This window comes from Saccostrea echinata, unplaced genomic scaffold (assembly GCF_033153115.1).
Source record: "Saccostrea echinata isolate AGI-Se365-2 ecotype Australia unplaced genomic scaffold, CSIRO_AGI_Sech_v1 ptg000009l, whole genome shotgun sequence".
In the NCBI taxonomy this organism is placed as follows: domain Eukaryota; kingdom Metazoa; phylum Mollusca; class Bivalvia; order Ostreida; family Ostreidae; genus Saccostrea; species Saccostrea echinata.
In genome coordinates this window covers 50,295,534-50,307,779 of record NW_026889758.1, presented here as the reverse complement: position 1 = coordinate 50,307,779, position 12,246 = coordinate 50,295,534, and the positions used below count along the sequence as shown (strand labels likewise).

Below are 12,246 nucleotides of genomic sequence, written 5' to 3'. Positions count from 1 at the left end.
TTCCTCAATTCGTAATCAATTCAAGCAATCTTAATATTTTAGTAGACCAAAATAAAATGAATTAAACATTTTATTTTGGATTTGTAGGTTCCCCATTAAAGTAAGCAAAGAGTGATTTTTGTTCATTCATACTTTTTTCTTTGAACATTTTCTGGAGGTAAATGGCTGATACCCTACTTTAGAAATGTCATAACATACATGTAAATATACACACTATTTACAACTTTATACAATATAACTTTCTTAATGTCCATTTTAACATTTGTATTAGAGTATAATAGAAGGATATATAAACTGACAGACAAAATTTTATGACAAACAACGTTATCCCCCCCCCCCCCCCCCAGCTGCGCTGTAACTTCCTTGGCTTGGACTTAAATGAGAAGTTTATTTTATTTGTTGTGATTGAGATGATACTAGTATCAGTGAAAACAGATATCATGGGGGATTGTATACTACATTATGACTTCCAAGCTGCCTAGTCATAGATAGACGAGTATCTCAGAAAAATTATAACAATGATTACTAGTATTTACAACTTTCATAGGGATTCCATTTCTTTATCGACGAGTTTGGACAAATTAACATCAAGGAGAAAATTATGTACATGTCTGCCTAGATATGTATATGAAGTTTTTAGATTTTAATTATCATAAGTGTTTTTAGGAAGTGGCAGCTTCCTATCCAGAACATCAGCTGTCACAAAATAAGAGGTCCAGTAAGGGAAAATTAATAAAAATGAAGAGCAGAAAAAATTAACTTTGTTTATAATTTAATATGACCTGGTTCGTCCGTAGCAAATTCATTATAAAGATATCCAAACATAATACACTGAAACGAGAGAGAGAGGATTGTTCTAGTCTTCATGAAGGACGAAGCCAAACAGATGTAGTCGTATAAAAATATTCTTCTTTACTGGGGACCCATATCAACAAAATCAATTGTTTACATGAAAATCGTGTGCAATATGACCTCAGATAAACTTACGACCCCTGGACTCATCGCTATGAACCTCAGGGTGTGATTTAAAATTAATTTAGTTACATGTATATAATGAAAATGCCTTTAAAATCGAGAAAACTCCTTTTCTCTTGAACATCAAGTTCACATACATTCAGCAAAAAATTAAAATTTTGTGCATATATATATATATATATATATATATATATATATATATATATATATATATATATATATATATATATATATATATATATATATATATATAATTTGTAATCTTCTCTATTCATTTTGGTGATCATTTAAAACTTGCAAATTTGCAAGTTTGAAATATGCCGTATAAATCAATAAACTAAGTGTATAATTAATTGGAATCTCGCATTTCCCACTCTGTAAATTCTATAGATATGAAAAATCATTCCAAGACCATAGATCTGAATTCCAAGTAAGATAAATAATACGTTGACATGGAAAGGAAATCTAGATGGGCTCTTTCTAATATCGATCAATGTTTTTTTTTTTTTTTAAATCATAGATGAAGAATAAGAAGCTGTAAATTTGGAACATTTGTCTAGTAGTAGAAAGAATACTTAAGTCAATCAATAAAAATAATTTCATCGATATCAATTATACTAAGCTACAGGCATGCGTGATATAAAGATATCTAAGGTTTGATAAAAGGGAGGATTATATAGATATGGTTAATATGAATGGTACACTTATGAAATACTTTGGAATACAGGATTTTTATACATTGATTGTTATTATTATACCTCTAATGATTTTTCGAACTCCTTACATAAAATTAGATTGCTAGATGTGAATAACTCTCTAGAAATCTCTGTGAAATGGACTAATACCCGTTTTGCCGTGCGTTAGTTTCGTGAGCTAATCCCTGCTTCAAAATTTGTATTGGTATAACAAAAAAGTTAAAAGTACATGTATATCATAGAGGGAGTAAGTAAGATTCCACTTCCCCCTGACCAAGACTCTTTCAATCTGGTTAGTCTCGGGAAATAGTCCTGGCCTTTGGGAACTGGAATCTTGCTAACTCCTTCAATGATGTACTTTAACTGTATAATACTAAAAAAAAGTCAACATATTTTTTATAAACAAAATTTCAAAACGTTAGACGGAATCTTTTATTCATAAATGAATGTACGGGGACTAACATATACAAAAATATCTTTTTTTCTGTACAGTAAATAGTCATCAAAGCACATATAAAAGAAAAACAAATGAAAGTGAATATTTAAAACGATTTCTAAAACAACTCTTTGATGAAATAATCAATTTATGTGAGTACTTCCATTGAGGAATGAGCAAGAGTTCTTCACAGAAACACTGATCTGATAAACAGTCGTGTTTGATCCATGTTTGGGGGTGTGCAGTACTGTACATTTAATGCTTGGTGGTTTAAATATTATCGTCGTTCTACCTCCACGGTTTCTCCATAACTGAAATATCATCTAATGCTGCCAACCTTACATAAACGTCTTCCAGCAATACTTTTTATGCCTCTCTTAAATCTGAAATGAAAACCATCAACAGATACAAAATGGAGATTGGCCTAAATCACGTTGATTATATTTTTCTGCTTCCCGTAAAATATTTTTCCCCAATGACCATTCATATTAATAATTCAAGACAAAAATTGCTGTTAATCATAATAAACGTTTTATTAAACAGGAGAATATATGCAGGAAGTTTAAACCCAGACTTCAGTGAAAGTATGATTGATTCAATTCCAGTTTAAAATTGAAAGCCATCTATATATTTCATTTATGTAATGGTTCTCAAATGTCTGAGTAAAAACTTTTTTCTTTCTAAAATCTTGATCGCAAAGAAAAGGCCATTAATTCTCTTGAATCTGTTGTCGATCATGTTTTCTAATTTATATTTAATTAATTTTGACAAAGCTTGATATTAAACCCATTATACCATATCAGTTTCATTTATTATAATAATATTCAATACAGAAACTTAATTTTTACTGCATTCAAGTAGACAACCATATCAATTCTCTAATCCTCTCTATTAAGTTTACTTTGTAGGGATAAAAAGATCAAATTTGCTGAACGAATTTGGAAATGCTTTGAATTATGACAACGTTTTAATATCTAAAATATATTAATGTTCTGTAATTTTCAATTATACAGTAAGCATGTCAAAATTTTCTATGTGAAGTACATATACCCATAGAATGAATTGCTGTTGAAGGGTATTAAGTACAACCAAGGAAACTTAGGTCAGTGATAGTAAGTTTAATAAAGTGGTATTCCTCTCTAAAAAAAAAAATCTTTTGGAAAATGACACTAACGTGGGATTCCCTCAGAAAACTGACTCCAGAGTAGGATTTCTCCCACAGAAAAATGCATCTCCAGTAGAATTTCTCCCTCGGAAAATAGCACTTTACAGTCGGGGGGGGGGGGGGTTCTACTCTGCAGAGTACAGACGTCCACTCACCAACACCCCTCCATGCGATTCATTATAATGAATTATGTTTGGGGCCATAAACTTGTTTATCTACGTCCCGTTCCTACGAATCTTACCTGTGAATTCTTTGTTTTTCTCTTGTTTCTTCTTAGACAATTCTATATCTCCGGTGATTTCATATTCTGGAGGCCAATGGAGACCAACAAGTATCGTATAGAGAACACAACCTATGATAGCACCAAGGTGAGGACCAAGTATTGGAATCCAGAAGTACCCGTAATCACGGTGGCTAGAACCAGGATTTCAATGAAATCAGATTAATTGAAGGGCAATAAAATAAATCTCTTATCAGAAATATAAAATTTAAAACTATTTAAATAAAAGTTTAAAGTAAAGATTTTTTTCATGTTTTGTTGTGAAAAACATGAAATGATTTTTACCATTTCGTATTCATTTCGTTTGCAAAACTTTTGTTGGTGATTTAAAAAAAAAACAAATGTCTAGGCTGAGGCTTTAAGATTTCAACAAATGAAGATACAAAGTCAATACAATACAAGGTATTATTGATTATCCTCTCGTTTAGTAATGATATGCAGTATTATCATCTTCTAAGAGAATGTTGAAGTTTAATTAGATAAAAGTCTGATGACGTCATAACTTACGAAAAAGTACCGTCGCCCCACCCAGCTGCCAGGGTGAAGAGTCGCGGCGCTAAATCTCGAGCTGGATTGATGGCATAACCACAGTTAAGATGATAGGTCATTCCTATGGCGAATACGGAAAGCCCTACACAGATCGGTACCAGGCCCTTACTGGGGTTCATGTTTCGTTCATCTGTGATTGCCATAACGCAGATCAGAAGCAACGCCGTACCAAAAATCTGAAATAAGTCAACAACACGTCCATGGGCTGTAAAAGTCAAAGCAATTTTCTAGGCTACTTTATGTGTTCTTTTGTCTTATCTTCTCATTTGTAAAACATATCCTTGCTCAGTCAAAAGGGCAATAATGCGAACAACTGAAAAGTTCTTTGCTTCAATCATATTGCAACCTTTTAAAAAAAATACGTATGTAAAATTGAACTCTTCGTATTTTGCTTTACGGACACTAAATTGAACAAACTTGATTCTGCATTGCACGATGATGCTTGCAAAATAGATTTACAGTCTGTAGTTCTGTAGTTTTGCCTATAAAATTCTGTGTAAAACTGCGGAGACCCTCTACGTGATCCAATTCTGGCTTCAGAGCCATGTTTTGAAAGCGTGCGAACTGAGTACGTTGGCAAATAAATTCAGCAACTTAATTAGTGCTCTAGTTCACACAATTTTTTTTCAAAAGTTTGATATAACTTTGTTAATTATTCCCCGTTCTGGCCTTACATACATGTACCTGAGTTTATACTATACAAAGAGGCTTACACAAATGTTTGTCATTTCTACTGGTGCATATACAGCACAGTATATTATCTCCCCTTGAAAGGGGGCATGGCCTTCGTTATTAATGAAAGACTGAATCGCCATTTGTAAGAAAGTGGCCCTGTGGCTCTGTAGAAGAAGTTGAAAACGTAAAAAGTTTACGGAGGACGCACGACGAAAACGGATTACTTTAAGCTTGGATAGCAGAATTTCAATGTGTTCTCATTCTTATTTTCTTAATGGTAAACCATCATTTTATAAATACTTATTAATAAATGTTTTTTTAGGATTGGTCCATGCATGGCCCTAATCAATAGATATCTCTCCATAACGACTGGTCTCCTACGATCGGTTTATCAGGAACAATAATATTGGTAATTTATATAACATATACCATATACACTGTACCGCTTTATACTTTAGTAAATTAGAATTTATATTACATGTTTTCAAGGGCTTTCAAGAAATTATAGACTTCCAGGCTCTTTCACAAAACAAACATCGAAACATCGCATTCTCGACTCAAGAGGATTAAAGCCGGAGAATAGATTTATATTTATCCAAATATATTCTCCGGTGTAATTCACCTTACTTAGCTAGCCGTTCAATATCGATTATCTTTCAGTACATGCACACAAAAAAATCGCCAAAGATTTTATCATCAATTTTCTTTTATAATGATAAAAAAACATTGATGTTTATGTATTAAAAAACAATAACTGGCAAGCGACGTGTTTGCTTATGAGTTATTCGTTGATTAAAGTCCCATTAATTGTAATCAGTTTTTAAGATATCCATTTGATACTAGCAAGGTGGTGTCATCAACAGGGACCCATTTTACGATCCCCAAGAGAAAAAGACTTCTATTATCCCTAAATATTAAAATAGATAAACGTGTTCTCATTCCAATGACGATCACGTAAAAACCTTTCTGGCAAAAGATACCTGCATATACATCCTTAATAGACGAAGCTGTCAATTAAGATATAAATGACTGATTCAGAACAAGAACAAATAGGACTCTAATACCTGAGATTCTTACCTGATCCCCCAGCGCTGTGGGGATAGACACAAAATCTTGGGGGTACGTGGCCCAGATTCCAGCTGTACCGTTAACACCGACGACCATCCGTGTGCCTCCGTCAAAGTGTTCTAGAGCATCTTCAATAAAGATCCATTTACATGAAATATCGTCCAGAATTATTTCAAAGTGTACTCACCGTCGGAACCCACGTGATTTCTCTCCATTATACTACATCTATACACTGAAATCCCTTGGGTTCCGATAATGAAGTGTACTTTAAAGTTTTATAAATGTAATGATTGATGTTTATGTACCTTCTACGTGTAAATACATATTAAACTTTGTTAATGACTATTGATGAAAATTGAACAAAAATTTTAATCATTGTGAGCAATTTTGAAAATACATATATAATATATATTTTATAAGACAACAGTAGTGTTAATCACACATATCTTACTGTTTACCTATATATATGACGTAGATGAAGAAGGAGGCAATAAAAGCTCCACAGTATTGTCCCAGCATGTAAACGGGAACTTTGTGCCAAGGGAGGCGACCTATTACCGCCATTGCTAATGTTACTGATGGATTAATATGACCCCCTGTAAGAGATCAAGTAATTTGAGAGTGATCTGCCCTTGATACTACACTAAGTCAACAACAAAAAATACCAAAAGATAAATATTTTGCATTACTTGCAACTTTCAACAATGCAAGAATTTTCGTTATGTTAAAATTAATAAATGTTCAAAAATCTAAAATGCAATACTTTATACTTAATCAAAACTATCTCATTGTTTAAAGACAGCTGGGCAACTCACCTGACACGCCCCCTGATGCATAGACTCCCATCATGACGCCCACGCCCCATGCCCAGTGAATAGAATGAGCGGATCCAAGTTCTCCTTTACTAAGAACAAACTGCGCCACAGACCCATCTCCAAAAACCTGGTTAAAAAAAAAAAGTGTTAAGTCTACGGACCATTCATGCTATCAGGTTTTTTTTTTATTTCTTTTTTAAATCAAAATATTGTTTGTTTGTTTTTTCGTTACATTGTCATAACAGTATCAAAATGGACAAGGTATAAGCTTATCATACTCATAGAAATAATGTTTTCATGTAATTTCTTCACAAGCACTTTATCTGCCCATAACCATTAACCAATAACTATAGCTTTGAAAAATTACAAAATGATAACGACTCATATTAAGCAAATCTTCATCTTACGATAAGAATAAACGTTCCCAGAAATTCTGCCAAAAATTCTCTGGTCAGTTGATTACGAATCCGCAGCTTGTTAGCCAGGCGGTATCCCATCCTACAATGCAGGTGATACAGTTGGTGAAAATAAAAATGTCCGTATGTAGAATTTACATCTTACTTAAATTTGAATGAATTGGTTGGTAACCTGAGAAATCATTACAGAGTATAGCATTATGTTTATTCTGTAAGAACAATAGAAAGGGGGGGGGGGGACAAGCCTAATTTGCAAACCTTGTGAAGACACCTTAAAATCATCATGCCTTTATTCCAAAAATATACAATTACCAAAAAAAGAAGAAGGGAAAAAAAATGAAAATATTTTTCTTTGTATTTTTCACTATTTAGACGGAATTTGTGGTTTGTAATTTTGAAAAAAAAAATGATGGAGAGGATAATAATGTTGGGGGGGGGGGGGATTGGATCTTTCTATTTTCATTTTTGATTTCATTAATAGGTATAGTTAATTTTATTAGAGTTGCAGTTAGATGAGGAGTTATTGATTTTTCATTTCCTTTTGCTTTGTCATTACAGAAATCGTACAATAATTAACAATCTGTCGGGGTCGTTTGCTCATATTTTTTAATATCTTCCAGGTGGTCCTATTGATCAAACGTAAAGATGTTTCTCCTGGTTACCAGAATGAAACAATATCGTCTGTACAACTGAATGGGTAATTTTCACTGGTGCTGAATACACATCAAATTGATAATGTATTAGATTTAACGCCTTTCCTTACTGTTTCCGCGTTAACTAAAGAATAAATGGCGGAATTTGTAATTTGCAGTGCAAAATTATGTAATCATTATGTTTTGTTTGCATGGAGCTGACGACTTCCAATTCGGGCACAACCAGAATTGACCTACCGGTAAATGTCTCCGATTTCCGCGGGGGGTTTCTCGGACGGGCGTTGACCCTATCAGGGACGCGAATATTCTTGCAAAGTCACAAGGGATTAAAAGATTATTTAGAGCTATGATTTTATTATTTTAATTAATTTGAATCTAATATCCAGAATTAGTGTAGAACGTGACGAAAAAGACGGACTTAGAGGATTAAAAGGGATATGAACGCACGTGTAAATGTTCAGATTTTAAGGTATATTACATTGATATTGTCCGTTATGCATCTTATGCTAGAATATTGAATTTGAATTCCAGAATTTATGTGAAATGTATGTTTATGTTTTATGTGAAATGAAATGTTTGAATTAAAGCACTAGTGACAAACACATTGCCAGTCACAATTTACTGTTGATTGCTGAAAACTAACATATTACATGTATTAGGGTTCGGTTTATTATATATAAAAGATTTATCAGGAATTACCACAGGGAGTAGGAGGCACCCATTTCCACTTATCAGGCCTCGTCAAAGAACCAACGAAAGAGACATGTCAAACCGTGCTGCTCCAAACTTAACTAAAGAACTGCCCTATTCTGCATCATTATGTGCAGCCACACGTTAAAATGCTAATTTAATAAGTTATCATCTGCATGGAAGCTAGGCATTTGAATCTTGACGGGGAACAAAAATGCGCAGTTACAATTATTAGTTTTGAATTTGTCTATCTATTCATTTAAACTCACATGTTTAACTATATTAAAACTGCTAAAACAGCTACATGTATCAAAATATGCACTGGCTCAGAACAATGCTAAAGCATAGTTTTCATTCCATGACACTAATTCTGTGATTTATTTGGTACCGGGTATGTGTGACCTATACGTTTGATCCCCATCCCACCCCTCAATTACGAAAACGTAATATATTCGAGTTCTCTCTTAGAAAATATACATGCACATCTTTTTCTTTAAGATACCTCTCAGAAAACACCATAAAGGGTTCCTTCGGGAGGCTTTGGGGGGGGGGGAGGGGGCATTGACTAAAAAGGGAATATATTTTTAATCCCAGTTTAAACGTCTGCTACTGCGACCTCATATCTAAGGAATAGAGTGTATTTTTACTATACCAAATGTGAACAAATTAGAAAGTCATAACTGACAGAGGGGAGAGAGTAAAGTATAGATTTTACCATACGTTCCATTTCTCGTGTCACATGACACATGATAGATGCAAAAGTTTGTTTCTGTAATGAATTAACGATCTGAATCAGTTAACATCTCCATCTTACGCTACATAAAAAATTAAAAGGTCACAAGTCTTCAATGAAGTTTCCAGATGGTGAGCAACTTCAAAGCGACATAAAATAGTACATGTCACTCTGTTGTTTAAACCTAAGCAAATACGTTATCTATATATAATTGACGATAAACGTTTAGTGAATGGTCCTCGAAAACGCAGGGAATGGGTAAGGTTCGAATTTCATTAGAGCATAAAAAATTAAAATGCAATTGGGAAAAAATATTATACATGTAATTAACAGTGACATGGAATGATCACTTTTTACTTACCTACCCTATTTTTATATCACTGTAAGTTAAGAATATACTAGAACTATCAAGACATGGTCAATTAACTTTACTTACAGCTAAATCTTGAGTAGAACAAGACTGTCAGTCAGTTCATATACGGTTAATAAGGCATTGATATCTGGAACTGACACAGAATAAAACAGCTGACCCGCGTATGGTTGTATTTACTAACCTCTCAAATGAAGGACTTAGATGCGCAATTTTCTGGTAATAAATCCATATAATGTACTAGTATTCTACAAGAAGTTTAGCTGATAAAATTTTCATGTCGAATATTATGTTCCAAATTTCTTTGAAATCAAATGTAAGAATTCTTCTGAACAAGAAAAAAGTATTTTTGTAATTATCAGTATAACTCCATCGAAAAAATTGTGTTTTTGAAAAAGAAATTCAATAATAGGTGCAGGTAAGTTTAAACAAAAAAAATGTGATAGCTGGTTATCTTGACCTACAAAATTTTATAAAACAGTTCCGTTGATAAGGTGCTGTCGACATGAAATCTTACCTTTTTGAATGAAATTCCCTAAAATACACAAGTTATCAATCACACTTGTAGTAGTGTAGTAGCTGTATTGATAAGACTGGATCGGAAGAAGGGGCCAATAGTTGACGGTCACTAGTAACCTAATCGAACGGAGGCTTAGACCAAATGATTATCCGACGTTTGAGACATTCTCAATGCTTGGGTACAGTAGCCTGAAATCTCTACACACAGCATTTTATTTATTGATGGAAGTCAGGAGTGGTGAAACTAGGCAAATCGGGCATTATCAATCTTTTAAATCCCTTCTAGTTGTTACGTAAATTACTTGGACATGCATGTAGCTTTTATTAATCTGCAAATGCATGCCAACTGCTAATTTCAAAATCAATAGTAAAAGTAATATTTTATACATGTTCTTTACTTGCTTGATTGATTGTATTGTATTGTTTCTTTTTCTTCCTTCTTGAATTGTTCCAGACACAATATAGACTAGTGGTAAAATATATATACCTTGGGTTTGGATTCTCTCTCTCTGAGAGAGAGAGAGAGATTAAATGTAAGCTGTCAGTTTACTGTTTATGATACGCAAAACTTTTATTTTCAGAAGTGCTCTGATAAGAAAAGTATGTCAAAGTACGTATTTCAGTTTTAGAGGCACTTGAAATCTTACCTGGCTAGACACTGTGTGTCCCCTGTATCAGTTTTACCCCTCCTTTTCTGTATATCCTCCTTGTCCATCTTCTCGATTTTTATTTTTACTATTTTTTCCTCAACATTCAGCCTCTGGACCCGTTATCTGAAACGCGTTCCCCAGCGCATACTCACCATTTCCTTGGCCAACACATTGCTAACGGAACCAAAATTTGGGGCAGGCATATTTATAAACAGTGCAAGTTACTTTAAGTGTAAGCCTCCAGCCTAAGATATTGAAGAGAAGTTTCTGTATATATATACCGATATGAAAAGTGTGTGCAGTATCTTATTTCTGTATCATAGCCCCCCCCCCCCTTTTCCCTATTTCATTTGCACAATTAAATGTTTTTAAAAAATGTATCAATTCAGAACATTTTGTAACTATGCGGTTTCCTGTGATAATATGCATTTACATTTCAAAATCAATGCGGTATATATAAATATGATTTAGATATTTCTAAAAATATATCAATTCTATTCACTTTCATGAAGAGTGATGCGCATTTACACAATTGTATGGGGTTTTAGAATTCAATGTATTTTAAAAGCAGAAAAAAATGAATTGAAATGCACGCCAGAAAATGCACACCTAGATGATCATTCAAGATTGCAAGGTAAAATAATTAACGAGAAAGGATGGCTAAGGGTAACTCTTAAATCGTTCACATTCCTGCATACATGTTTACAGCTGTTTTGAAAAAGTATTTTCTACATACATGTACATAGCTGCTAGACTTCAAACGTCATAGAGAATTCGATAAAGGGTTATATATTCTTGAAAAAAAAATCGATTTTAAACAACAAACAGCCCAAATCAATTTTTATTAATCCCCTTGCATATGAATTCATTTCTCTTTCCCCGGAAACTTCAAAGATACACGTATATACAATTTGTACAAACTCATTGAACGATCTCGTCACAGGCGTATATCAAAGAACATCCTACTCCAGCATGCTAGAAGTCCACGGCGAGATACTTTTGACTTGGCGCCGCGTAACGAGGTATATAATGAGCGTAGGGACGTTAACCGAGGCTCTTACTTGTAGGAGTAAGAACATCCATGAGAGGAGATTCAAATTGCAATATTAGACAGGCGTTGTAAATTCTGAGACATGGTAATGAGCCATGTTTCTTAAATTTGAATTCGAGATATGTCTAATTTTTTTCTTATAAACCAATAGTGTTCGGGTAGAAATGTTGGAAACCTTGACTGAAGTAAATTCATAAGCGAGTTTCCCATAACTTAAAGATATATCGCCACGAAACATAAACATGTACTTTTGAATATTTTAATGGGACAAAAAAGGGTCATAATCATGACTTCGATGTGATGTAGGAGTAATTAAAAATTATATTGAAAATTGTAGAAAATATATGGTGAACAGATTAGAATGTATTTTTTTCAATATACCTATTAAAATACAACTTGCAGAATTCATTTTCTAGCTATATTTGTTAAAAAAAACCATCTTATAGGCGAATTTTCCAAATGAGATAAAATAAAAAAAACCGATATCTTTGAATTAAAAAAAAACA

At 33.3% G+C, this 12,246-nt stretch overlaps 1 protein-coding gene across 2 annotated transcripts; it reads right to left on the bottom strand.

The window, feature by feature from the left end:
• Positions 1 to 2,106: 2,106 nt before the first annotated feature.
• Positions 2,107 to 10,834, bottom strand: LOC133183896 (aquaporin-10-like). Of its 2 annotated transcripts, none has more exons than XM_061318786.1 (8): positions 10,687 to 10,834; positions 7,066 to 7,156; positions 6,659 to 6,785; positions 6,302 to 6,439; positions 5,853 to 5,971; positions 4,059 to 4,276; positions 3,513 to 3,685; positions 2,107 to 2,489 (listed from the first exon to the last, which is right to left on the bottom strand). In XM_061318786.1, the coding sequence occupies exons 1-8, from the start codon at positions 10,752 to 10,754 to the stop codon at positions 2,473 to 2,475; spliced, it is 951 nt and encodes a 316-aa protein (XP_061174770.1). In that variant the 5' UTR covers positions 10,755 to 10,834; the 3' UTR covers positions 2,107 to 2,472. The 2 variants fall into 2 exon arrangements, with proteins under 2 accessions (XP_061174770.1, XP_061174771.1); XM_061318787.1 differs by lacking the exon at positions 10,687 to 10,834 and adding an exon at positions 10,038 to 10,330.
• Positions 10,835 to 12,246: the final 1,412 nt, after the last annotated feature.

Bases quoted from the DNA above. Each gene is read 5' to 3' on its own strand.
- LOC133183896 (XM_061318786.1), bottom strand. From the start codon at position 10,754: ATGGACAAGGAGGATATACAGAAAAGGAGGGGTAAAACTGATACAGGG. The intron at 7,157-10,686 runs GTAAGATTTCAA...CCTGCATTGTAG, and splicing joins GACACACAGTGTCTAGCCAG to GATGGGATACCGCCTGGCTA. The intron at 6,440-6,658 runs GTGAGTTGCCCA...GATCTCTTACAG, and splicing joins TGCATCAGGGGGCGTGTCAG to GGGGTCATATTAATCCATCA.